This window comes from Pocillopora verrucosa, chromosome 3 (assembly GCF_036669915.1).
Source record: "Pocillopora verrucosa isolate sample1 chromosome 3, ASM3666991v2, whole genome shotgun sequence".
In the NCBI taxonomy this organism is placed as follows: domain Eukaryota; kingdom Metazoa; phylum Cnidaria; class Anthozoa; order Scleractinia; family Pocilloporidae; genus Pocillopora; species Pocillopora verrucosa.
In genome coordinates, this window is record NC_089314.1 from 27,801,331 (window position 1) to 27,829,222 (window position 27,892).

At 38.3% G+C, this 27,892-nt stretch overlaps 3 protein-coding genes across 4 annotated transcripts in view; 1 reads left to right on the forward strand and 2 right to left on the reverse strand.

The window, feature by feature from the left end:
* The window catches only part of LOC131798889 (origin recognition complex subunit 6), a 31,502-nt gene extending 11,822 nt beyond the window's left edge, over nucleotides 1-19,680 (forward strand). The window contains exons 2-7 of one of the 2 annotated variants that reach the window (XM_066163355.1): nucleotides 14,061-14,300; nucleotides 15,421-15,584; nucleotides 16,815-16,895; nucleotides 16,997-17,115; nucleotides 18,636-18,704; nucleotides 19,393-19,680. In XM_066163355.1, the coding sequence (XP_066019452.1) occupies nucleotides 14,112-14,300; nucleotides 15,421-15,584; nucleotides 16,815-16,895; nucleotides 16,997-17,115; nucleotides 18,636-18,704; nucleotides 19,393-19,547 (777 nt within the window). In that variant the 5' untranslated portion in view covers nucleotides 14,061-14,111 and the 3' untranslated portion in view covers nucleotides 19,548-19,680. Of the gene's footprint in view, nucleotides 1-13,776; nucleotides 14,301-15,420; nucleotides 15,585-16,814; nucleotides 16,896-16,996; nucleotides 17,116-18,635; nucleotides 18,705-19,392 lie in introns of those variants that run through there. The other variant, XM_066163354.1, reaches the window with a different exon arrangement.
* On the reverse strand, nucleotides 3,762-6,825 carry LOC136279482 (heat shock factor protein 4-like). The gene is given in 5 exon segments (XM_066163363.1): nucleotides 3,762-3,872; nucleotides 4,938-5,062; nucleotides 6,333-6,441; nucleotides 6,605-6,661; nucleotides 6,664-6,825. Coding segments are annotated over 5 exon segments (387 nt in total). The 5' UTR covers nucleotides 6,730-6,825; the 3' UTR covers nucleotides 3,762-3,842.
* Nucleotides 19,681-20,638: 958 nt separating the features above from the next.
* Nucleotides 20,639-27,892, reverse strand: part of LOC131799659 (uncharacterized) — a gene marked incomplete in the record, with an annotated part of 189,028 nt that continues 181,774 nt past the window's right edge. The window contains 10 exon segments of the mRNA XM_066163274.1: nucleotides 20,639-20,860; nucleotides 21,190-21,387; nucleotides 22,315-22,519; nucleotides 23,000-23,274; nucleotides 23,883-24,037; nucleotides 24,680-24,935; nucleotides 25,324-25,722; nucleotides 26,402-26,555; nucleotides 26,875-27,122; nucleotides 27,502-27,645. Of these exon segments, the coding sequence (XP_066019371.1) occupies nucleotides 20,721-20,860; nucleotides 21,190-21,387; nucleotides 22,315-22,519; nucleotides 23,000-23,274; nucleotides 23,883-24,037; nucleotides 24,680-24,935; nucleotides 25,324-25,722; nucleotides 26,402-26,555; nucleotides 26,875-27,122; nucleotides 27,502-27,645 (2,174 nt within the window).

Consider the following 27,892-nt stretch of genomic DNA (forward strand, 5'->3'; position numbering starts at 1 on the left):
CCTGACATTAACAACTGCCACAAATCTAATCCCCTAATAAAAGCTGGGCAATACTGAGATGTTTGATTTTAGATCACATCCCACTTAAGTCTTGCCCACAATCTGAAGTCACTAAAATGGATGCAAAGAATTGACCCAAAATACAAATAGCTGAAAATGGAAGAAGACTCCAATTTTTGATTGAGTGTAACTTATTTAGAAATTCACCTCTCACATCAGACTAGAAAAAATCTATCTTAATTTTTGGGAGTAGATTAAGTGAACTCGAAAGGAGAAGGAGATCTGTTTACCATCTTGGTATTGACATGTAAAACTAATAATCAAGAACTTTCCTCTATCCAAATTAAGCTCCATGAACAAGAAAAGCAACCTTTGCTAAGGCTTGGCAAAAACTTCCTGAGCTGCCTAGCCATTGATTCAATTTTTATCATTACGGTATTGTAAACACTGTAATAATAAAAATCTTGTCAGTGGATCTGCAAAATTACACAACCTGTCTGGGCCGATATCTTCCTGAGAATTCTTCGCATCAAAGGATTATTTTCTTATATTGTGATGCTCATCGTACGTTGAGGAGTTCCATGACATGAGTTGTGTTGCACAACAGGTGTCTGTTCTGCTTCCTCAGGAAAAGTGACCACTGCCCTGTTGAAAAGCACGGCTGTACCACTGATCTTTGGGACGTTTGTGCAAAAGGAAAAATGAAACCAATATGACTCCATGACTTTCAAACTACAAACAAAATTGAATACAAAAAATGCTCTCACTTAGCCTTATTAACTACATGAACAAGTGCGTTCATGGGAGCAATTTCCTGTTACATCACTAGTAATGCTCAATAATCAATCCGACTATGAATAAAATTGTTCAGTAGATCAAACATGCTCTAAATTTATCCTATTTAACGAAATGACAATACATACACAGGAGTTTTCCTGATAACTCACTAGTCATGATCAATGAGCACATGACAAGTACATAAACAGAGGGATTCCCTGATAAATCATTAGTCTGATCAATGCGGACAGTCAATTTTCTAACCGCTCTGAAAACTCTAACAGTTAGTTTCAGAGTGCATTATTTGTGCACCCAAACCAAGGACAAACACACCAAATTAAACAAAGCCAGAGCTTATGCTAAACACAAGTAACTCAAATTGCATGTGACCAGTTGTGTGATGGAATAGAGCTAAACATTTGATCCATTGAGAGAGTGGCTTAGTTTTAGACCCTAGAGGACATGTACAGTAAGAGTAACCAATGAAATCATGGATGCATTGTGGAAATGATTGGAAATTGCCTAATTAGGTGTCAATCAAAATAACGTGTGATTCTGGTCATCCTTCCTCACTTTCTCCCAATCCGACCATCTCTCTTCGAAATTTTTCCAAACATTTAACCAAAGCAAACAAAACCCCAAAGCAATTTGTGACTTTGAGGAGGGCTTCTTTGTGTATGGTCTTCACACTAGAGGGATATTTTCTTTTAATTACCTGATGGCCACAGACTTGACACAATAGGCTGTGAGATGGTACAGATTCCTCGGTCACTCTGATAAACTGGTCTGCATGTGAACTATTTGTCCTCATCTGGTACAGCAGTAATCAATGGCCCACTATTGCCTTGAAAAGGGTTGGAAAAAAGACAATGGATTAGAGATGAAAGTGAATACGAACAATGCATGGTTCCAAAACATTTTTAATATTAGCAACACAAGTTACGGATCTTTGTTTTTTTTTTGTTAAAACACAATTTAACAATAGTGAATTTTAAACTTACCATGAATGCTTGAAGAAGATGTGTTTGAGATATCAGATATTGGATGTCCTGGTGTGCTTGGCTGAAAGAAACAAAAAACCAACGATAATCAGCAATTTTACTACTGAAAGTCCCGATAACTTTCTGTCCATTTTTTTCCTTTATGTGATGATCTTAACGAAAGATTCTTAGCCCTTTACCTCCCATGAGTGACCAAGACAGAATTTCTCCTAACAGACCATACAATATTGATCACAGAAGTGATGAGAATAAGACAAATATGAATTAGGGGATAATTATTTAATCCAATACCAAATTCTTCAAACTAACATCACAAGAACTACTAAGCAACTCCGTAAGGAGAATTACTGATGATATCTGGGAGTTAAAGGGTTTAGCAGGATTTTCACTCATGTCTCTGTATTCACTTGACCTACTGCGTGGAAATAGCTGCACACCTCTTTAGAGGCGTTAAATGAACTTTATTATCCGAATAATTACACTATTACCCACCCAACTTTTTTTAATATTGTAGAGGTTATATGAAGTATGATAAATATCCCCAGAAACAATGCTAACAAAAAAACTGATCTGTGAGAATGAAGAATTTCAAACTTTTTGGGCAAACGGCACTACGCCTTACGCATTATCAAACCTTCCACATTTAAAATAAATAGCACCCGCCTACTTACCTGAGACCCCCTGTATTTTTTTGATGATCAAGTAACAGAATTTGTTCCTGTTACAGACACTTTTCAATAATCTATAGTTCTCAACTGCCCCTTAAAAATATTATCTTCTGTTACAATATTATTATATACTACATACTCCTGGCCACACAGGAATCCATGGAATCAGAAAGATTGACAAACTGGTACTCTGAAAACTTCAAAACAGATTGCCTCACCTCTGTCAAAAACTCACCCTCTGAGCAGAATAACTTGGTGGTGGGTGCCACTGCTGGGACCTGATGTGTCTCTGTACTCATATCATCTCCCCTCTTTTGATGACTGCTCTTCTGTGCTGTCTTGCAACATCAGTCTGCAAGCCGCAGTGAAAGATTGATGTTATTAATTGCAAGAACGTCTTAAACCTTTCTCTTCTAAGTGTTTAGTTCTACAGCTTATCTATCTGGAAGTTGGGTGGTCACATTATATACTAGCTTCATCAGTAAGAATGGGTCTCAGAAGTAATCTATACTGGTGGGATAATACTTGAAAATGACTGACGCAAAGCACAGCTTTCCACCCCTAATTTCAACATTAAGTGGAAAAAGATGAAATTGCCATTAACTGAAACAGCAAAGGAGCTTTGAAAAAATTACTTGCCTTTTGCGGTTATTGTCCACGTTTCTTGTCATTTGATACATTAGTCCGCATCAGATCCTGGAAAACTGCATATAAATTCCCGATATCCAACATCACAATGGCTTATAAACAGAATCGGTAAATAAACTAAAATAAACTGTTAAAATTTTAATAAATTGAAAACTTCAATTTCCACATCACTTTCCTCAACAGGCCAGGGCACATACTCTTGTCCTGACAGACTGAAGTGTTTGGTAACATTATCATCATGAAGGACATTGATGTCCTCTAACTCCTCCTCCTTTAAACAATTCTTCTTGGTTAATTTTTCAGTTTCCTCCTCCTCACCTTGTTTACAATCTTTTGTTGCCTTTGATTTTTTGTTGGTCGCATAGTCTCCCAGCTCCTCTTCCTACAATGTGTACCATTTCTCTCTATATTTTATAGGGCAGGATAAGAAATCATTCTGTATCATCGCTTTATTACCGTTTTCTACCCATTGTACTTGTTAGTCACGAACCCAACTTAGAGAAGATAGATTCATTCATCTGCTCTAAAGCAGCCCACACTTGTAATCATTTTGAGTGGCACCTTGATGTAAAAAGTTAACAGCAGTAACATATTCCAGAGAATTATTAGTACTTTGTTGATAATCAACTCCTGTTGCCACAGAACAAGGTTGATTTGATAGTCCCTCTTGATCTGATCAAGTTTCATTGTCATTTCATCTTGTCTTCCTTTCATGTCTTGAACATCATTCAGCACTTTAGACACATCCTCAGTCCTCATTTCTTTTCTCAGGTGTTGCCTACAGAATAAAAAGACCAAACTTACCAGGTAGTTATCTTCTAACAGGGCTTCTAACTGGGTGAGGGTAACCTGGAGAAATTATCTTTGTAGGTATTGACTTTATTATTATTTAGTAGGGAGATGTTGAGAACTATTTCACATGAATTTTACATTGATCCAATTGCCAAAGAAGGAAAAGAAAAATTAACAGGGCAAGAATGTGCCTAATACCGGCATCAATGTGACTAAATTTTCACTTTGGCTACCAAATCCTGAAAATTTGTTGCCAAATTGGGCGACTAGAATGCTCATCATAAATCCGCAGCAAATTCCCTGTTAAGTTTGTTTCCAAACCGCAGCACATACATCTCGATCGATAACTAGACGACTCTTGGATTTAGGTGAGCTTGGATGTTCCATATCATCCATCCTAGTGTCCACTTTGTAGCATGTTAAAGATCTTTTCACTAACTTAATTCTAGAATGATGACAGTGTTAAAAAAAAAAAAAAGGTTTTTCTTTGTCTTTGAAAATGGCACCCAACTTTTTTTTGAATTGGCTACCACTTTGAAGAATTTAGAAGCCAAGTGGCTATCAGAAAAAAAAATTACTTCACGCCCTGTTTTAGGGGATATTTCTTTACTTTGCCTCACTATAATTCCTTATAATAAAGAGCCATGTTTTCCCTCATCATTTCACTACAATTTACAAAAGAAAAACTACATTTTGAGATTTAATCCAAAATAAAAACTGTCTGTTTGCTCCAGACTGAAAGCAAATTCAAAAAATATTCAACCACTCTAAGATCTAGAGACCTATTTGGAAAAGTCACATCCACTGACAGGAAAGTAAATGTGTTTAGGACCCTCAAAAAATGAATCATTTTAGATTTTCTTAAATGCTTGCACCTCGATTAAATGTTGTGACTGCTCTATCATTTAATAAAACCCTTAGGCAACAAGTCAGTTTAGAATCCTCCACAAATATCAGTCAAGTACCTTGAATGTGCTCTCTAAGGTTTTATGCAAATCGAGTTTTAAAAAAATACCACTGAGAAAACAAACCACTTCTTCATTTGTACAACCTTTCTTTTGACATTTTCAAGTAATTCAGGATGATATTTGTTGAAATTTCCATTGAAAAATTCCCATTCATCTTTCTCAGATCGCAGACCCCCTTGTTCAGCTCCAATAACTTTACGGAATCCATCTAAACAAAAAAGGAACAAAAAATAACTATTAATCATATATAAGGTGTGGCTATTTTCAATACGCAATGTACCATGTACTGCAGCCATGTCAATGTCACGCAAACTCCATTAAGTTTATCTACTTGAAGTAAATAATCCACCTTGCTTTCAAATAATGATTTGGCTGAATATGCACTTGGCACCTATCAATCTAGTTTGACCTCTTATACTTGAGTAAAATCTGATTTCCTCTATAAAGCAAGGATGGGTGACGAACTGGAACACTTTCTCTGGTCAAATTTGTTCCGATTGACTTTACAACAGCCTGTACCCCATGGGTAGTTTCATTCTTGCTAAGACAACAATCAACTATATGCCCTTAGAGGGGACAGGAGGTGGGCTCTGTGCATGTGCTGATTGTTAGTATTAAGAATTCAGATCATTATAAATACTAAAGACAGTCATGTGAAAATGTTTGCAGTCTGGTACTGCAAAAAATTTTTTACAGCCTAGTCTACATATACATTTAGGTTTCACTCCCAGTTATAAAATGCAACATACTGTAAGTACAATCATGGAGAAAATGACTGGATTTTGGACCCAAGAATTTCTTTGGTTCTGCTTTTGTTCGACGAAAAGAAAAGAAAAACGTTCTTATATGCAGACTGAACAGAAAAAAACTATCACATATTCTTTGGAAAAAATCTTTGCATTCACAAATAGCTATCTGAACGATTTTGAAAAAAAGCTGTTTTGATGGATCTATATGTATATCAATTTAACTTAGGGTAAACATTGTACATTCACATGATCAAATCGACGTCCTCTACCAGCCAATATTACGCATTGTTGTTCCCTGTCCACATTCTACTTTGCAGCTGTGATTTACATAAGCAAAAGCGGAAATATTTTAGAAAGTACAAACATGTAGGCACAGTAAATACCAACTCTGTTAGAAGCTATCCATCAAATAAACCGGAAAGCTTAACTTCGTGAAGCTAAGCATAACTCTGCGTCTTCGCCCACCCATAATAAAAACGGGAAAATGATGGATTAAAAATTTACACATTAAACACAGTCTTTTGAATACAGGTAATAACTCATATTCTATTCCAAGGAAATCTAAAAGCTCGCTGCATGTTTTCAACAAGATTCTTAATAGGCTCTCACGTAGTAACTCGAAATAGATTGCAAGGTAGGGCGCCGAAACTGTCAACACTGAATACCGAAACTTCCAAGACAGTAAATCGTCAAAACCCGTTGAATTATTTTTACACAGATAGTACTTACACATATTCAGCTGGCGGACGAAGCTTGCAAAGTTGTTGTGTTTAAAATACTTAGGAATTATCTCGCGTGCAAACGTGGCTTGATCGTGCACCAGAAATCCGCTCCCATTCTACAGGAAAAAAAGTCGAAAGGTCGAAATCGTCCTTTCGAGCTTCAATTATTGAAGAAAAAGGATTTAATGTACTCATTTCAACAAACATCGGGTAGATATCTGTAGTAATAAGCCAAGTAATTTGTCGCGAAGCAAATGTAGTAAAGGAAACATTATTCACCTTGTTCCACGAAATGTGCTCCTCATATTGTGGATCTTCAACCAACTTCCACAATTCTCACCAAAAAAAGCCGGGACATTAGATGGAATACCACTCGAATCTCCGTCTCCAGTCTTCATCGGCATTTCTTTTCAAAAATCACACCAAACAATAAAAGCTTTCTCGCAGGTATACGTGCTGAAACAAGCGTATCTTATCAGGCAGTTTGCTGATCAGCCATATTCGTCAATCCCCCGCGCGCAGGCTTTATATTCCCTGCGACGTCCTATAACGCCGGGGTCTGGGACGGATCGCAGAGAGCATCTTTGAACTCGGGGAAGTAAACAATTTTTTCACGACTTTCGTGTGCACGTGAATCGTTTAATTGATGTTCTATATTTAGTAATTCAAATCTACTTGTCTAAATCGGCCACGAGGTTTTTTAAAACTACAGTGCTTGAGTCGTCAGGTGGTGACCTAGGCGGGTGCCTTGGTTGACGTCACTGGGGCTGGTTGCCATGATAACGGAGGGGCAAATAATCAAACGTCTGGTTCGAGAACGTTCTACACGGTCCTCGCCCCACGTTTCTCCGTCACTGAGGGTCCACGAGAATGTATCTGATCTACATATTTCGCATAAATTTGCAAAGAATTGGCTGGTGTTTAAAAGATTCGAAGTCATAAACATATCTTGATTTTCCAGAAGCTTGAGGGAAAAATGCTATTCCAGAAGGTGCAAGAACAAAATGTCCCTTCCTTACTGCTACCGTTTTCTCTGTCTGAGTCGTGCACAATTCTTCTTTTCAATTCTGTCACCAGAGAAATTCCTTGTGATCATGTCAATGTATTGATATTGTCCTTAATTGAAGGAAGCTTAGCAAATAAATTAAAATAATCCTCGCTCTTGTTAAAAGTTCCTAGCGTTCGCATTCTCAACGACTAAAAAGAAAAAACCCAATAATCGGGTATAACTCCGGTTGTTTATTCTGGAAAGTGGTTTTCTTCTACGATAAAAATCAAGCATCAATATAGAAAGGGGTTTTATCACGGTATTATGTAAATTTTTCACTATTCTTTCCGTGAAGTGAAATAACACGGCGATATAATGGCTTACTTAGTGAGTCACGCAAGCCGAAAGTTCCAGAACATTCACTGCCCATCGTAACGCGTTGTTCTTATCAGAACGTTCTAGAACGTATTCTGTCGGTCGAATTCTTCCGAAAATACGTCATGCAGCTGACGAGGAACAGCGTGAAGGGTTAATTGGTAAGCAGTGTTATTGTTGAAAGAAAAACATCTCTTACAATGGAAAAATATTTACAAAGTGTTTCGACTCAAACGCTATGAATTTGTACTGAAGTACAGTGCATTTCAACACAATAAAAAAAGTATTTCGTCGTATTTGTCGATGTGTATGTGTTAATACTCTCTGGCAATTAAAAAAGCGCAAATGGGAAATCGTTGATAGAATACTGAGAGTAGAAAACTGACAGTTTGTAACGGATTCTGTTTGCGTAGAAACGCCGTCTCTCCAGGGAAGTCGGGCGATTTGACTTGGCTCGATCGAGGGAAAACAAAGTTAGGCAGATATACCCGAAATCTAGACTTTTTACTGCACATTTTGTTGAAAAACTTCAATTTAAAGCGTTTTCTCTTCTTACTCAAATTGCTACAAAGTGAAAAATTCATGAATGACAACTACGTTGCGCTCGAATGCATGTCTAGGTAAACATCTTTCCGCAAAATTTTCCACGACCTGTTTGTTGTAAAACCTGTTATTTTATTAGTCATAGTATAATTTTAAGAGGCTTTAAAAATAACTCAGTGCGATAGGGTTAAAAATTATTTTAGTGAAACTGTACCTGTTGCGAGAAGTTTCTGTGCTAACCTATGTTTAGGGAGGCACGTATGTTGGATACAATACGTCACAATGTCACTATCCTGATATTTTTAAAACTCTTCGAGATTTTGCGAACTATTTCTGATTTTGCATAGTATTAGTAGGAACTCCGAGCCGGCATTCGGCAGAATGTACACGCGGAGAGACTGATTTGCAAGAATTTGCAATGCGCGAGTCGCCCGGAGAACGTGAGAGGTAGAATCTCAAAGGCCATACGGTATGTGGACCTACGTGTACATGATCTTGAAATCGAACCCTGGGATAAGGGAATTTTTTGACTCCTATTAGCACGATTTGTCATCAGAGGTGTGGTATCACGTAGACGATGTTATTTTAAGGAGGGAGATGATGAAACGTGGTTTATTAGCGACTTCAAAACAAACTTCTCCAGTGATATTTGCATCAGTAACGCTGATCTGCCACAATCAAACATGACTACCCATGGGTTACAGGAAGGAGGGGGAAATAGTTTTTTCAGGTATCGGTTAAAACTTTGTTAACAATTAAATTACTTAAAAATTGATCGAAATCGTTTTTGACGAGGTCAAAATTCACATCTTTATAGATTAGCAAATAATAATTCACGCTGTGTATAAATTGCAGTACTACTGTTGGTCAGCTAAACCCATTTTAATCTACTGTATCATGACTGGATGGTTATGTTCTCTTTGAAAAAATAAAAAGTATTCTTGCTAAATTGAAATTACGCAAAGTCTTTTCAGCGAGGAGCGTAAAATCAGTCATTTTTCTCACCATTATTGCACGGGACTACAGGAAAGCCTTGATTGTGGGGTCACTTACACGGAACATTAGCCCAAGTTAACAAGAAAATGATTTTAACATCTGTCGAAGTTTAGCTTCTGGTGACACAGGTCTCTTACTGGCTTCAACTCCCAAGAACTGAGGAAGGGTGAATCAATGCTTTCTGGTAAACTCCTTTTCAGGAACTTGAGGTGAGATTTTTTATTCGGAGAGATTTTGACGGCTCTTACTGAACGAACGTACAAAATACTTGTATAAATTTGATAGAATCTTGACGTCAGAAAGTTTACACCAAACCACAGCCTCTAAGCTAACTTGAATTGAGGAATACATACCTGTTTCATTGTAAGTGAGAACTACTACCCGGCAAAATTTTGTTTTAAAATTCGTGTATTTTACCTATGTGTTCTAACATTGAACAGCCTGCACCCCTGCGGTTTGTTTCGTTGAGTCGACCAGATCGTTGTTCATATTTAAAAGGGTTATCCTGGTTTTAAAATACTGGGTAAGTTTGATTTTGAGGAGCGATAATTTGCTCTGAATAATTCATGCATGCACAAAGAGTAAGGTGCATCAAGGATCTTTCATTTACCTTTCTCCTTAAGCTAAAAATTAAGCTTCGACCTTCAAGTTATTTTTTCAATTAAGACTGTCGAGTAAAAAAAATGACGGTTTGTGTGAGTTAATTTTTTTTAATCCGCTTTGGAATACTCTTTATTATGGGTTTCTTCGTAGCTCAAATCTAAGGTGTGTCGCGAACTATATTTAGATAGGTTTGAGTGTTTATGAAGCTGCTGTGCTAGATATAATTTTACGTTTATCAAATTTTGAATTGTCGTAGTTGCCGCACAATGTAATTGCGCGACAGATTCTGGAAAAAATTTCTCTTTTTCTCATATATGTCTTTGTTTGCTTGTGCGAGAGTCACCGTTATCGTCTCAGTGAGCAAGTGGTGTGCTCTCTTCGATGAGATCTTTAAACTGTCTATGCTGTTAGCGAGTGAGCACATACGTTTGCCGGCAAAAATTACTGTAAGTCCGATTGAGACCCGAAAGTGCAACAGCTGCTTTTAATTTTGTGAAAGAATGTCCTGAACTGAACGATTTTAAATGAGACATTAGGAAATCTCTTTAGCAAGATCGGAATTACACTGAACACGTTTGCACGAACGAGCAAATAAAGTCAACTGTATTCTGCAAGTTTAGCAGAACGTTTTCAAATTTTCTTGGTCGATTTTGCTTTCATGGAGCATTCGATTGTTGTATCCGTGAGTTTTTTGTTACCTATGTGGCTGTGTGTGCATAAGTGTCTCATTTATTCAGATAACTGATCAGCCTTGAACTGTCTCCTCTCCTAGTAATGACCACTCAAGCACTTAAAAGCGTTCGCTACGAGCTGCCTCAAAGCATGCACGATGAGATGTTGGTAACAGATCAGTCTTAAGAGGGACCGGGCTACGAATGTTCAAAATTCAGCGAGGCCTTATGCACTGGGAAGAAACGACAGGTTTGTGAGACCTGCGGTATGTTTGGATGCTTTACACGATTTTGCTCTGGTATATGAGTTCCGTGCGCTAGTATATGTAGGCAATTCTTTCTCCTGTCGATCGGAATTTTTAGTATACTTTTCTAACCGGAAAATTTTCTGCGTTAACGCTCCCAAGTCGCATAAATGATACTTACCCAGCGAGTAAAGTGACTTCTTTCCCCTCGACCGTACTAGAACAATCTTTGTCTTGTTCAGCCTACACGTGACTGCGGCAGCCGGCCATACACGCTGTAACAACAATATGACGCAGACGCAGTAATGCTCCCGGGCTAATTGGTGCTATTCATTTGTAAAATGAAGGGGTTTTTTAATCCACCTTATCAAACATTTGATATCACGTAGGGTATTTTCAAGGTGATGAATAAATTGCTTGCAATGAAAAAATAAAATTGTAGGTAAATAGTAAAGTTAGCTTTTACAGCTTTGGTAAAACATTAAAACTTGAGGTCTCTACGCTAATACAAACAGAACACGAGGGACACTTCAAAATTCGTCGAGTTAATAAGAAGACTGATTTTAAAGAACAACACCATACAATAATTAGCGTGAGTCCTGATAACTGCATAAAAGATTCACGGTCCTAGTTTGCATCATTTTTCCGTGAGTTACTAAACTATTTCCTTTTGTGATAATTGCAAACAATCAGGATTTCTGAAGCTGTCCGCCTAAAAATCAAACTGAACCTTCAGACAAACCTGCTTTTACGATGTACTCACTATTTAACAAAAGCTCATTTCCCAAATCTATTTTATATAAATCTATGTGGACCACTCATGCAGTTCAAGGGAAGATTTTTTGGGATCTTAAACTCAATGAAAACGGGTTTTACGCAGCAGAATTGTGGAATGAAGCAAATGACCTTGGCGAGGTTATAATATCGTAAGATTGACTGATTGATTTGTTTGATTGTCGATAAAACGGATCAGTTCCGGGTAAAAAAGTCAATAAATATATTTGAAAATTAACTTTGGATAAGCTGAGTAAACGTCTTTGAAACTCACTTCTAAGAGCACTATTTTCAAACAATTCGGGCTCAGAATCCATCACGGGTGTATAAAATTGCATTATCACACTAAAACGGTAGAAAAGCAATGCCACGCGAAGATACCAGTTGAATTCTTAACAGCTTTTGCTGAAATATTTTCCATAATAGTTTTCGTACAGCATTTGGGAAGTTACTGTAGCTCAAACAAGAGAAACGAAGAAAGAACTCGAAATCTTCCGAAGAACATTTTACGAAGGCCTCAACCTGCCCTCTTGTGATGAGTCACAACACAAATACAAACTTCCAAAGTCGCTATGAAGAAGTTAGTAGTGAGAAATTTTATCAAAGTTTTTACACAGGAGTTTCAATAAAAGCCAGGTAAGGCGGTCTACCACCGCCTGTAAGACCTATTACCGCCATCTGTTTACTACTCGGTATGCGAGAAGGCTCCGGTGTTTGCATTTCGCCTTAAGGCCCCTTTCTGGGCACAGCTCCCCCGCTACACTATCGGCAACCGCTAACAGAAAAAGTTATTGAAACCCCTGTTTTACTATAAAACAGTCAGTGGAAAGAAGGTTAGATTCTCAGAAAAAAAAAAATGCCCTGTAAATATAGCTGCTGAAGAATATTTTTCACATACGTCAAATTATTCATCAACTCAAATAATTTGAGTATAGCTTAGGTTATCACAATTTTTTGACGGTACATGCACGCTGCTTGATTGTTAGAGATAAAGGAACCTTAGCCAAGGTATGAAGCTTAGAGATGAGTAGATAAAACAATGATGATGATAGAGAAACGTCATACAATATATGTGAAGGACTCACGGGTGATATCGTGCTTCTGCAGAGAAAGACTTGTTATAAGACATGTTTCATAGCTGTTTTCTTTTTTCGATTTCATTCCGCTTTAGCATGAAAACTGACATCTAGAAGAAACTTGGTTGTAGAACATACCTGAGAATGATAATCTTTGTCACTGTTTGTTAATTGAAGTTTCATGTGAAATAAGCTGGTGATGAGTTCCTGGAAGAGGGAGTCTTGAGGAGGTGAGAATATCTTTATTCTAGTTGGCTTTTAAATCGTTACTTAACACTCAGATGAAAATCATTTCTTAAGATTGTGTTATATTGTTTGCATTGCACCAGTTTTAGTGCATGCTTACTTTTTCAGCAACTTCTTTAAGTTTGTATTCCATCCATTGCTGTGTAACACATCAGTTTTGTCATACAACTTAGCACAAGAAGCTTTACATCATTATTCAGGGTAGGCGACTGAGTAAAAAATGGATTTAAATTTGTTCTGTGGAAAAAAAAAACTGAAATTCTTTTACTTTTAGTGCAATGAAGTTTATAAATAATTTCACTGCAACTGCAAATCAGTTCTTGGCTGTTGCTCTCTTGAAAAAGTTAGTGATAAAATGAAAGCAACAACTGGGGAATCTCTGGTCAACTTGTCATGATAATTTCCTTAAAAAAACACCCTACTATGCCAGTGGTGCAAATCTTCCTTTTTCCTGCTAACACTGACTTGAAATTCTAATTTCTTCTTACGATGATCCAGGAGTGCAGACAGGACTTTTCAAGGGGAGGGGGTCCACACTGTGTCAAACAGAGGGTAATTATCTGTTTTCGCCATCTGAATAATACTGTTTGCTCAAACAAGGCTCACAAAGGAGGGGGGGGGGGGGTCACGGGCACCTCCCCTGCTACGCCCTTGAGGTCTGATACGTAATTCTCCTTTTGAGCTGTTATGTATTGCAGTGTGAATCAGTTAAAAGAGTTAGAATTATATCTAGTAAACAGCTTTTTAATGAAAAGTTGTCTATTCTCATCACTTTCTTAGAAGATATTGTATTGAAATTACGAGGAGAAGCTACATCTCAATCACGTAAGGGGTTCAATGTTTAACGAAAGCCTATCTCCCCCCCAGGTCTCACCCATTCAGTTTTGAGTTCTGTTCGTCTCATCAGATATGGTAAGATCTACTGCTGAGTCAAAACAAAACATGAAGGAAGGAGTTAACAGCTACTTTAAGTGCTCCACTAACACTGAAATATAAGGTGGCTCTTAGCTCGCATCTGTTTAATTTGTTGATTAGTGATTATAGAGCGTTTCTCTTACGTCAACACTGATCAAGAATTATATTAATAGTTTAACTTACTCGGTTAAGCGTGACCGCTAAAGGCTATACCCAAGTCATAAACTCTACAAAGTTAAAGAAGAAAAATTCCTTGGTTGTGGAGAGGAAACTAAGTACTAGCGTTTTTTCACTCGAGGTTAGACTGAGCACCAATGTTATTTTTGCCGCGAAAATTTCCATTGGGAAAACAAAATGGAGAATGAAACGCAACGATCTTTGTCTAAGAGACTCGGAATAACAACTTTAGATGTCTTGAAGAAAGCAGCTGAGCTGGAGCGATTGATGAATGTTCGTGGTTGCTCTATGAATTTAACAAGTGTTTCTAAATCTGTAATCTGTCTCGAGATCGCAGCGAATAATTCACAAGTTCCGATGAATAGGGTACTGTAGACATTACATTTTTTCTTATTCATCTGCCACGAAAAACACATGACAGTCACTTGCAACGAAGTGCAACTCATTTTTTTCCCCTTCTATCAGTTTATGTACGGCTGTATCGATACGTAGTTTATCTCATTGTCTTGTCTCATAATTTTTGTGGAAAGCCTCTTCCATAAATTTTTGTCGATCTACAAAACTGTTAATTATACAACATAAAACTTTAAACTGGTCAAAGATGATGATTGACTGTGTTCAAATCCGATTCTCCTGTCCGGCTGAGGGGGGTTAGCTGGGGAAAAAAGAGATGAGTTGTTTGTACTGTTTGTGGTAAGACCTGATAAGGGAATGTAAAGGACGTGTACTCTGAGAGGGCGATACAGAAAAATGTGACTGTTTACTCTCAATGTATTTTGGAAACGTATACCTGCTATTAACTGATACACATCTGAGTAAGATTTCTGCATAGCACCATACTATTCTATAGCAAAGCCGTAGTCCCAAAGGTAATCTGTTGTCTTTGCCATCATGCAAAATATTACACTCCTCTCTAACAAGGGCCTAGAATTTAGGCAGACTTTGAACTTGGAATGATAAATGCAATATCTACAACAGATGTTGGGTTATCATGTCAACTTCACATGCAGTTGTATATCAATTAAATGCTCTCATGACCAATCAGATTTTTCATGGTAAATCATATGTACCATAATTCAGCTTGTCATAACCATTATTACAGGTAGTATGTGTGCTATGATTGGATATTTAAGCAAGCTGTATTTCACTGCACTTCCCTCCTAATTCAAAGGTCTGGTTGCATTGATACAACTGTATCTTCCCCCTTTATTAGAACCTAGAAATATGATAAATATCTAACTAGCTTCATTTTTCCAGTCCATATTGTATGTAATGGAACCTTGTTTTTCTTCTATGATCTGAGGCCTGTATGCTTTTCTCTTGGGTTGTATATGTATATTCCAGTGGAAAAACTTAGTTCATAACAAACAGTATGGACCTTGAACCAATGTTTAGTGACAGGTATGTAGGTAGATAATGTGAAAATCTCAACAATTTTTCAGTATCAGCTAAGTGCACTGTCTCACCCTTTTTATTTTTGTTATAGAATGTTGCAATTCAGCTTTCTGGAATGACTAAGAAAGCTTATATCCATGCCTTTAAAACAATTGAGTGTCTGTTGGGAAAACAAAAGGAGTTTACTATTAAAGATCTAGCTGTACAATTTGGTTGTATGGAGGCTTCAGACCTGGCACAGCAAATACACCAAAGGTGCATTATAATACCTAGCCCTTTACATCCCATCATCAGTTTGTATACTCCCCATACTGTTTTTTCTACATTTCTTATGGTACTTTCAAGTATTATTTCTCTTACAATCGAGAGCCTCTTGAATCTATAATCATTTCTGTTATTCTCATGACCTGAATGTTATTTTCCCCTATTTTACCCTTGATATTGCAAATTGACACCTGTGAGAGGAAAATGTCTGTCTTTTGGGGACAAGGTTGTAAAAGGTTCAGATCTCTTTAGTGAGGTCATAATGTTTTATACAAAATGTTAAGTTAAGGTTATATTTTATTATAAATTCTTCTTTTCTTTGGAGACAAGAAATTGGATTCTATCACTAATCTGATGTCACCTCCTTGTCACCCTCAAAATTTTGCTGGCCTCTTGAAGTTTAAAACGACATAAATCCTGTATTGTTAGCATTCAAGTTTACCTAAGAAATATTGATTTGCTCATTAACCCCTTTAACCCCCATGGGCAGAATTTCTCCTTACAATATCAATACAATATTAAGCAGACAAGTGTTGAGAATAGAGAAAAATATAAATAAGGGTATTATTAGTTGATCTTATACCTAATTCTTAGGACCAATCTCATAAGAATTGTATTGCAGACAGTAAGGAGAATTACTAAATGAATGAAATCTTGGAAATTTAAGGATAAAAAAGGGTAGGAAGGTAATGGAAACTAAAGAGAGAGAGGGAGTAAGGGGAGACAGATAGAGAAGTGAGGGGATGGGTAGTTGGGAGATACAGTTTAGAGGGGAGGAGAAGGGAGATGATGGATAGCAGATGAAGAAATAGTAGAGAGGAGATGGGTGGGTGGGAGATACAGTTTAGGGGAAAGGAAGGGAGATGATGGATAGGGGATAATGAAAAAGAACAGAATTAGGAAAGGGAGCTTAGGGTGAAAAGGTGAGAGTGAAACAAATACAGGGTTCCCAGCTTTTCCAAACCATTTTTGATTGTTATGGGTTACATGTATTCTCTCATTTAATTTCTTTACCTAACTGTACAATTTTTTCATGATTCTTTCATAATATCTGGAGTAGTTCATTGTCAGCTCAGTTTATTTTGTAACGTTTCTTTGCTACCCTTGTGTTCCATTACCTCCCAAGCTTCTATTGTAATTGCAATTATTGTTTTTGTATATAAAAGGCCAAGGTGGAATTGAACCTGCAATTCTCTTATACATAGTCTTACATTATCTTAGGTATAAACAGGAGTTTGTAAAAGAAGTAGAAGATATGAGTCACCCAATATTTAATGCAACTGCACTTTATACAGCTTGCAGGTATGTTTTGAAAAAGTTTGTTTTTGTGGTTTTTTTTTTTTGTCAACTAAATATGTAATTCAAACTATAACTCTAATGACTCTTGCTTTATATTTTTTAAGGTATAAGAAAATCAAAATAGACAAGACAAAGTTATTGAGTGTTCTGGGGACCTGCAAAAGGTCAACATTTGACAGTTTGTTCAAGAAGATGGAGAAAATACCAGACATGCTTGAAGCCAGTGAGTAGCAGTACAGTTTATAATCAAGTGACAGTAGAGTGACATGCACATAAGTGAGTAGACTTAAATTCTCACTCACACATGCGGGTCTAAATCACCCATGTACAAATAAATTGAGAGCCTGCTTAACTGCGACTGGTAACTGAAGAATTTGCTAACAAGTAAAGGTAATTCTTTAACTTCCTTGAGTGACTAAGACAGAATTTTTTCCCCACAAAATCAATTCATGGTCAAGTGGAAAAGTGATGAAAATAAAGAAAAACATCAATAAGGAGATGGTTAGTTGTCAACACTATATTCTCCAAACTAATAAATTCTCCAAACAAATAATTTGTCAACTTTCTTCATTTGACAACCATTTTTCTTACTCTCCACATTTGGAGTTCTTTACCCATTACATCCTAACATTAGTATGCTTATTCTTCACACTGTACTGAAAACATTTCTAAGGGTGCAAACAAAGAGAATCTGTTTAATAATCAAGAGCTTTTTGTTGTTGATGATCATTTCTCATGACAATAATGTGTGATTCAGGGGTGAAATTGTACAGAGCGATTAGATGCTCATCTGAGTCTCAGTGGGCAAAGGGTTGATTTGCCTATCCTGTTGTTATCTAATCTAGGAGAGGGGTGCAACTGATTCCTCTACTTGATTTTTACACCAAGAAGGGTTTAATTTTGTTTTTCTGAAGTGCCTGCCACATCTTTCCCACTATCCACCTCCCCCTCCACCCCATTGTAGCTTCCCCCCCTCACCTCAAAGGTTGGATCCATTACTTGGAAAGTTATTTCTTTTAACTTCTAGTCCATGGCTCAAAACATTGTTTTTGAAGCTGCAGATCTGTACTAAAGTGGCTTGGTTTTGTAAAGGTGTAGACCACTTATAGTACATAATTTCTTAGTAGCACACGGACCTTCTGTCTTTCCAGGTTCTTTCACCTTCCACCCCAGTAGGGAACCAGCTTCTTATTTCTCACATAAGTACCACTGCTGAACCAAACTTTAGGCTTGTGACAGTTAAAGAAATAATAAAATACTGAAAAAGCTCTTGTTCTTAGCTAAACTATCATAGTCAGTGCCATAGGAAATGTATAGAGAATTTTCATGCTGGTGTTGCAGTGTGTAGGGTGAAAGATCTTGGCATAGTTGTAAAGTCCTTTGAAGATCATCAAAGATTAATGCAAGATAGCCTTTGCAGTTTTTGATGAGAGTATTAAAAAATAATTACAGATCTACTTTTGTTTAAAATGATGGCTTCCTCTAAGAAGAAATATGAAAATCTGTCTTCTGGTTCCTACTATGTTGTCCTACGGAGATTATCGCTCACTTCCTTAGAAATTATTTATCTAATGGGCAAATCATTTTTAAGATTTGTAAGAAATTGCAAAACAGATATAGAATTTTGTAAGGGACTTTGCAAACAATAGGGGTGTACAACCTGTGACCCTGTAAGTGAATAAAAAAGGGAATAGACTGAAATTTTTTGTATTTATCTCTCATAATTTTTTGCTCTTGATCTAGCTGAGAGTAAGAGGAAGACTTCCAAAAGAGGGTATGGACTTCTGGACAGAGTGACTGAAGTAGTTGAAGGTTAGTGTAATCTCTTAGTTCATGATCATAATCCAAAGATTCAAATGTGTGATATGTATACATCTGGAATTATCATTTATGTCCTTAAAAAGCTTCAAAACACCAAAAGAAAAACACAGGTTAAAAAGAGATGTTGTATATATGGTTTTACTGCTTAGTATTTCTTTACTCTTATAAAAATTTATAATAAACTAGTGAATTAAAAAAGTAAAAGATGATGAAGTAGATATGGAGTGGGGCTAAAGCAGAGTGGAGAGCAAATTATGCACGTAAAATTGCAGTGAAAAATAAATAATACAATAGTTTATTTGAGTACTACTAATTTGCGAATCGAGCACAAATATACTGCGATATTTACACGGTTATTCGGATTGTTTGTTATTTTGTTCTGTAAAAGACCTGTTTGACAGGTTGGCAACGCCTGCGTGAGTTGTTTCAAAGGAGAAAAAAAAAGAAATCCCTATAAAACAAGGCAGTTAAATAGTAAATAACTTTTGAGACACTTTTGGTGCGTGGCATTGCTGAGTATTATTACTAATTATTACTCTTTGTTTGTGTTCTGACTCGCCCTGCGGGCGGGTCAAAATACTGCACAGCTCGTAAAAATACTCGGCGATACTGTACCAAACTGGGGTCTAATAACATTAGTGTATTTTGTTTCGTCCATATGGGACGTTCTTTTCCGTAGATCAATGTCGCTCATCCAAAATATCAAAGGAGGACGATGGAGATACTGACTCTGATGATAAAGAGTATGAAGAGTGGAAAAGACGAATACTTGAATCTGCAGCCAAGGCCATGCAGTCCCGAGACAAGAAAAATACAGACAAGGATAATTCTTAGTCAGGAGCCCATTCAGTAATGGGCTTCCTGCTCTTAGTGTTGTGTATTTTGCTGACCGTGATGTCCTAACAGAATGTATAAAGTATAATAGCATTATGTGATCATTAAAATTTATCGATTATCTGCGAAAGAATCCTTAAGAGTTGAAAAACATGCCTCCTGTGTTTCTCCTTCCTCAAACGAAGGCCTCGGCCGATGTACAATCATTCGTATCCACGTGCCTTTTTACGTATTGATTCGGGTAAATTCTATGCTGTACAATTTTCAAATGACTGTCTTTGTTAGCTTAAACTTTTTTGCTGGTCGTGAGAAATTGATCGGTGGGCTAGAATAGTTTTCAGTCCACAGACGTCCTTAGATAACACAGTTAACAGGTTTGAGTAAGAAAAAAGTTAGTCCGAGTTGTTTTCATGCATTCTTTGTTACAAATACAAATTGGATGCAAGTCACTTTGGGGGAATAAAAAGTTAACTTATTCTCGCCTTTTGACCTAAAAAGTTGTCAAAAGCGTTTCACTCTGACTGCCACTGGCAGTCATGACCAAAAGAAAACGAGAAATAGGCTGTTCTAGGCAAAATTGGAGGCTTACGTATTTAACTAATTAGATTTTTCACGAGTGTAAAGTGTGTAGTTGGTTAAGGCAAATTATACGATAATACAATCGATGGTCAGAGTGAAATAGGTGCCTGAAAACACGCGCGAAATAAATCTCTTAGGCCAATTCGAGATTTGGCTTTTTGCTTCCCCGTTAGGGGTTCTTCATTGACTTGTCAAAGGGTAAGCACTTTGTGGATTCCCTTAAGAAAAACTAACCGGAGCCAGGTTTACCAAACCAAACTTCAAATCGCAGTTTATGTAGAACGTCGAAAGTCCGTATAAACAGCATCTGAGTTTTGTCTGCGATTGTTAGCAGACTCGAAAACCCTTGCTTCCAGACAAACCAACAGAAAAGACAACAAAAAGAAAAATACCAAAACAAAACGAACTAAAAACACAAAACAACACAACCAAATCGTGTTCATTAAGGGGATATTATCGTCTGCTAGACTTCGTTCACTTAAAGTAATGAAATTTTAATTGCAGTCTTGGGATAGAGGCCTTACGCTTTATTTGGCTTTCTTTTCGTGTACATTTTAACTGCACTCTAGATCAATTTCTAATTCAATCTTCTCTTCATTTCATGTTTTCCTTGATCCATTCATACAGCTCAGCGATGTTTGTGTATACTCCGTAATACTGGCCACCACAACCCCATCCCCAGCTGGTTGTGCCCACGAGATGCCAGCGGCCGTCTTTCTCGCAGACGAGAGGGCCTGGAATCATAAATTAAAAATGTATCAAACCATAGTTAGTAGAGGGGGTCCCCCCTCTACTAACTATGATCAAACGATTGATAAATGACTGGTGAAATATGTCAGTCATACGATGATGCTTAAAAGAAGTCAAGTCTATCGCAAGTCCTAAATGACCTTCCGCTATCCCGTTCTTTTCTCCTTGAAATAGTCTTTTCGTGTTTCTATGAATTAGATGTCAATGGCAGAATCTTCAAAATAATGTACTAATATGGAGCTAGATATAGCTAGGTGAAACATATGAACTATCGAGCTTCATTCCGATTTAAGAAAGCAGAATTCTATTGTACCTCCGCTGTCTCCCCGACAGGCGTCAATTCCTCCTCCCAAATTTCCGGCACAGATCATGTTGGAAGTTATGAGCTCTGGTCTGTAGTTTTTCTTACAGTCTGCGTCTCCGACTAAGGGAACCCTCGCCTCTCTAAGAACAGAAGATGTGCCGCCTCGTCGACGGGTGCGACCCCAACCTGTGATGACGCATTCTGTATCTGTGGAAAAACGGGAGAAAAGAGGAGATTTTCGCCGAGTATCACTGAACCATTCACTTAAAGTTAGAGAGAGAGAGAGAGAGAGAGAGAGAGAGAGAGAGAGAGAGAGAGAGAGAGAAGTGTGCTCAGTAAACATACGACAATTATAAAACTTTTATACCGTCTTTTATAGGTATGCATAAAATATTTACTGCCTAACGGGTTTTGAAACACCAGAGAGTAACCAAACCGTTTGATGACTGTCTTCAAAAGATCTCAGAATTCATTGGGCGCTGCCATTTTGAAAAACGCCTTAGCAACCTGGCCTCATTGCCTCACATGCCTCAATGACGTAAATCTCGACAGCATCCATAGTCGAAGTTCAAGCACATTTGAAGACGATTTTTGGATGGTTGGGTTGCTCCTTGGAGTCTCAAAACAAGGTCACTGTCACAATTTCCTAACCACTTTTGAGTGGCACAGAAGAGGATTATTTGGTCTCTGGCGCATACACCTCTTGAAGAGGAAGGCGTTGAAGCATTTACTCAAGCGAGGATCTTTAGTTCTGATCTTTCTTCTCTATTTTCATAAGAGTGCGCTCCAGAATCTTTCATCTTGTAGTGAATCTTATATCTTTTACCAAAAATTTTGAGGGACCGGAAATACGTGAAATGGGTAGAGTATGCAATTTAGTCCACAAAGGTTTCGCTAAAAAGAACGCCGACACCCTTTTCTTTTCAAATTCCGATGAAATTTCCAGCTTTGCTAAAAATGATCAGTCCTTTACCCGGCCGACTTTCATTCTTTAGATGTTAGGAGTCGATCACTTTTTTTGTTTCTGGGAAAAGCTCATTCGGATTAGTTCCAGTAGAACTTTGTTTCTGTGCTGGAGTTAATCTAGTCGAGCTAAACGATGGTCTTAATCTGCTTAGTAAGATAAGTTTTTACCTGGAGGAAAATCTATGTTGTTGCTTTGTAGACATGCTGGTCCTACGCTGCTACTGAATGTGGCGGGAGAGGCCAACTTAATGACTGCAATGTCGCTATCGTGGGGAGCTGTTACACCGTAGGAAGCGTGTCTGTAAACGGCGGCTATGTCAATGTCTTGTTCGTCGGTTTCGTTCGTTCGGATATCGTGTTCACCGAGGCGAATCTGTATTCAAAGCAGTGATCATAACGGTACTAATGATGATGATGATGATTATAATTAACGATTGTTCACCGAAGTGGAAGTGTATAGTGGTGCACTAACACTTTCACATTGAAGAGAATAACTGTTGTACTATATATCACACAGATACCAAAAAATAAGTTGATTTCTTTCAGTATACCGAAAAAATGGTTGGAAATTAAACTCTTGACGCACGATTTTGTCTCATCGGCTGCTCAGAGGTGGTGCTATTCACTTCCAGACTAGCCAATCAGCGCGTGCAAAAAGCACTATTCACTTGTGTGGTATATACATTGCCGATCCAAGCAGAATAGAGCAGGTAACCAACGAGTTAATGGTGTATGTAACTCATTCAGTAGAAACTGGACATGTCTGGGTTTACAAACTCAAGTGGAATAAGTTTTATTTTGTCTCACGCTCGCCGATTGCAACAGATGCATAGAGTATTTCTTCCATACCCACCTTGTAGTCTTTGACGAATGTATCAGTGTCGGAGGGAATGCAGTGTGCGGCCGTAATCACGTGATATGCAGAAATCAAGGTACCTCCACAACTAGGGTCAGTGCAAGTCTTACACAGAAGAGCAACTTGCCAAGGCCACGCTCCTGGGATTGCAACCTTTCCCCCTACGATTACGCCAGGAGCTAATCCAGAGGATATAGAAGTCTCGTTCATTTTCACCCCACATGTGACCGGAAGAGGGGTAGTGGGATCTGTTGGACGATCACGTGCTAAAGCTGTATTTTGGGAAAAAGCAATAGTGTGAAGAACAATTGTAACTGAAACGACGGGGGAAGTTTACTGTGTTTACTCGCTACTCGTTTGCTGTGCTGTCAACTTTCGATTTGAGGTGCGCTTTCATTGGCTGTTTCTGGTAGCCCAGATCTGATTATTGTGACATGAAACCCGCACACCGCGATCGTAGGTAATCCGTGTGTTTGTAAACTGCTTTTTTTCAATGGTAACTGTTACTCAGTTGAACATAATTGGTGTGACATACAGAAAAAAGGGGGCTAATTTTTCACTCAAATGTAACCTAAAAGAAACCGTTTGGCGGACTTTGAATCAGTAAACCGTTACAAGTTACAGGTTGGGGCGCAGTTTTGCTGGATTGGTTGAAAACTGCAATTCTAAGATATCTGATTTTTTTCTTGCGCAGCAAATCCTGTCCTAATAAACGAGACATTTATACTCGTAGCCAGTCGTGGGAGCCGAGCCCCTAGTAAGTGGTGCGAAAAATTAAGGCTTAAAAATACACCATAGAGCAACTGGGTGCAAGTTTGGCAGATGAAGTCCTATAAAAAAATAAAAGCACTTTATTTTAACAGAATAAAATCACACCTACATAATTTGCAAAGAAATGGTAGATAACGTGAGCAGCGAGAATCGAACCAGGTTCCATCTTGTGTACTCATGTAAACACAGTCTTCATTCCTGATCCAGTTATTAGGCTCGCCTCTTGCCCATTTGGTGTAAGTCAGGGGACTTTTATCCTCCCATCTTTAAAAAGGTAAGGTAATATTGTAATTAACATTGCTTTAAAATAAGTTTACACCCGAGCCAAGAGCCCATCCAGCCTGAGCTGATACCAGCTCCTGTAGCATGAAATGAAAAGGAGTATTAATACTCCCCCTAGAAGGGGGTGAAACTATCACAGGTTTCTTTGATATTTTGCCGGTACTTATTATTGCTTAAGGTTGGGGAGAGGCACTGTTACGGTAAAGTGTCTTGCTAAAGAACTCATCAAAAGAACCTGACTTAATCTTAAGCGCAGCAATGTTCAATTGAGCGTCGAAAGTCTTCAAGCATTGCTTTTGTTGAACTTAACTTTGCTCTGTGATTGGTCCAGAAAACTCGCGCTACCCTCTCAACCAATCAAACTAAACCAATTTCGACTTGGTCATTTACGTTTTCCTGCGCCTCAGGAAGGTTCCTTGTTGTCACTTTGAGTTTTCATCGGGTAAACCTTAGTTCTAGTGGTTGCTGGGATTACTTTGGTTTTCTGAATTTGCAATATTGAAAATTTAGGGTAAGCATTTACAACTTATACTGATTAGCTTTAGAAACCAACAACGCTAAATTCATTTCCACATGGGGTTGCTAATGACTTTTGAAGAACACTTCAAACTTCAAACTACTTACGAGAACGTGCTTGAAAAAGAACGTTTTAGTCCAATCCAGTAGCCGTACATGCCCTCAGAATAACGCTGCATTAAAGAAAGTACTTCCTTACGCTCGTCTGGCGACGTGATACTCACGAGGCTGGCACGTGATGCTTGGCACACTTTACTTGCGTCAGCCCACGGGGACATCCCTCGAATTCCACTGTAAACTTTATAGCAGGCGGTGCTCAGCTCATCCCAACCGGGTGGACATTGGGGTTTACTTTTCTCCAACTCTACAAGTGTGGAGTAAGATGTTGTGAGCCAATCTGAGGGCTGAAAGGCTTTTCACTGCTCGGGAATCGGTGAAATAACAGGATTCATCGTGTTGGTATATAAACAACTGCCTACAGTTACCACGTATGCTTGTATATATCTCCGAGGCAGTTCCTGTTCTGAGAGGCGAAGATTCTTCCACTGAGAAAGAAGCTCGCGAGAAACAGGCTTCAAAAACTTTGCCTTGTTTGGCAATTTCATCAAAATGCTGCACAAAATTGAATTCCGGCCAATCTAGCCGGGCATATTTGATTCTTAGCAGGATTCTCTTTTCAAATGGACCTCCCTATTGTTTACTAAATTTGAGATAACACCTTCATAAATTAATTGTAGTCACTCAAATCTTACCGCTCTCGCAAATGAAAGGATGACTCCGAGCAGACACCCCAGTGCAGGTGGAATCCATCCATCTACCAGTATATTTAAACATCTCAACGCAATTCTCGTCTCCGAAAAGATTGTCAGGCTCGTTCTTGAACCATTTGGTGTAAGCAAGTGGTTCTCCGTTCTCCCAACGTGAGAATTCCCCCTGAGAGTCTCGGCGAAGCCCGATCCAAACTGCATAGTCTCCGTAAATTCGCCTGGTTAAGTTCCTGACGAAGTTAAGTTCATAAGCGTCATTGATGGCGACGAGAGAGGCGCCATCTCGTTGACAGTGAGCTTTTGCAGCGTGCCATAACATTTTGGCATCAAAGGATTTGTAGCACGATCTGCCAAATTTAGTCCACCCAGATAAACATCTTAAATCTGTAAATTATTTTGAGATATACGAGTATTAACATGCACAACTATTTCCATAATTAACTAAAGAGACGAAATCGTATCCAAGTATTTTACAAGCAAATATCTCCAAGTCAATTTAGTTTTTCCCAAGCTCTTCGTAATTGGATTTGAATTTAAGATCCTTATGTTTGAATATGAATTTAAGATTTAAGATTTCCTAAATCAGGACTGCGTTTACTCGAGTTATAAACATGCCTCAGGAGTAAATAAATGTTGCAACTAAAAGAAAAGCAGATTCTAAAGATGGGTTTTCAAGGACTTGGCAATAGGGGATGTTTTCTAAATTGCATTACCACGCTGTTGTACGACTTTTTTCGTATAATCTTACTTTATTTAATGAGATAATCATGATATACACGCAGGAATATGAAAACGACTAGAAAGGTATGAAAGTGGGGAATGTTTTCTCGTAAATCGAATAGATTTCCTTTTTAATTTTGAATGGAGGGGGATGGGGCGGCGGGGGCGGTGGGTCTGATTCTATTTAGTCAGTTCTTAAAATCATTTCTTTATCACTTCCGGAAGTGATTAAAGGACACTCTTCAATAGAATACTTGGATCTGTGGGACTATGCAGCAACGACGTAATTAATGTATTTTTTTTTAAGTAAGAGGTCAACATTCAAATTTACACTAACACTGACCATTAAGAGGAGTGATCTTTGATGTGGTATGTAATGTGGCTGTGGTAGGGGCCAAAGGTTCAGCAGCTGTAATGCATGGGCCAGGATAGATCGAGATCTCATCCAGAGCTATATCACTTCTGTATCCCTTGCCACGAATAGCTTCAAATACAACCTGCGTGAGATAAACCAGTCAGAAAAAAAGAAAAAAAAAAGAGGCGAAGACAGTGAACCATTTATGATCAGGAAAGTAACATTTAGGGGAATAAGTACATTTTCGAATTAATGCGACAAGAAAATATGGTATGAATTTCCAGTTTGAGCATTTTCTCAGAAGGTTCATAAAACCTCGTCTCTTATACCTCCCTCCTTGGCACCCATTTTAAAAGGATGCCCTCATGCCCTTTGCTTACGAAGTGGATATCTTTGAGCTAAAACCTATGATTCCTCATAATTGCACTATGGCTATTTCGAAGCCTAAGTAGGCCGCATACCTGGAATTGAGCTGACGTTTCGATGTTGATCTGCATGGCTTCCCATGTATCTCCCCTGTCAGTGTTGTGTTCCCACATAACCTGCTCCATGGGCCCCACCTTGCCGTACACATTTAGGGTCCCCATATCTCTTCCATGCATGTTGAATCGGAACGCCACGCAGGTCCTGCCAGTCACAACTGGAGACAGAAGGCGGGCCCGATCGCCAGGCCTCCGAGGATTGGAAGCCTCAGCATAAATGTAGTAACCTGTGAGAGAAGGTTGGGATTAAAGCCAATCGGCGAGTGTCGGTTGGAATTTTGTTGATGCGGGCAAGTTTTGAAACAGACGCTGGTCACTGAAAGCGATCCTAAACATGCATTTCCCCCCCGAAATTGGGGAAATCTCTCACTGGATGCCGGAAGCAATCATACGGTGAGTGGCGGTGGGGAAAATGGGGTGAAAGATTGTCTCAACTACTCTTGCAGAGATTTCAAGCCTTTCACGGAAAACCTTTTTCTCGTATTTCATCATGTTACCGTGGCTATTCACTTACGATCACCTTCATAGTCTTTAGGTGGCCAAAAGAGTGAACAGATAATCATTTGGAAGCCATATTGTATATGGCAAAGTTTTTTTTCAGCCTACCATTTCCTGAGAGATCAGCTGTTGGTCCCGTGCTGGGGTTACTGCCTGTTACACCCTTATTCAGAGTCCAGTCGAATTCATCTCGGTTATCTTGAGTGAATCTACACAACGACCTGCTGTCAAAGTTGCAGAACACTGAAAAAGCTGGAAAAAAAATGAAGGGTTTTATATGATCAATTCGGAGTTGAAAACTACGCCTAAAAAGCTACTCCTCCCAGAACTGACGCGAGGATCAAAGACCGAACTCAAGAAATCAGGGGATTTCGAGCCATGGAAAAATAATTTGCGATATCGGGCATCAAAAGGAGTTATTTCACGATTAAGTTTTAGCTGTAGCATGCCAAAACATTTCTATCGTAACAGACCACGTACCTTGTGTGACTAAAGGAGT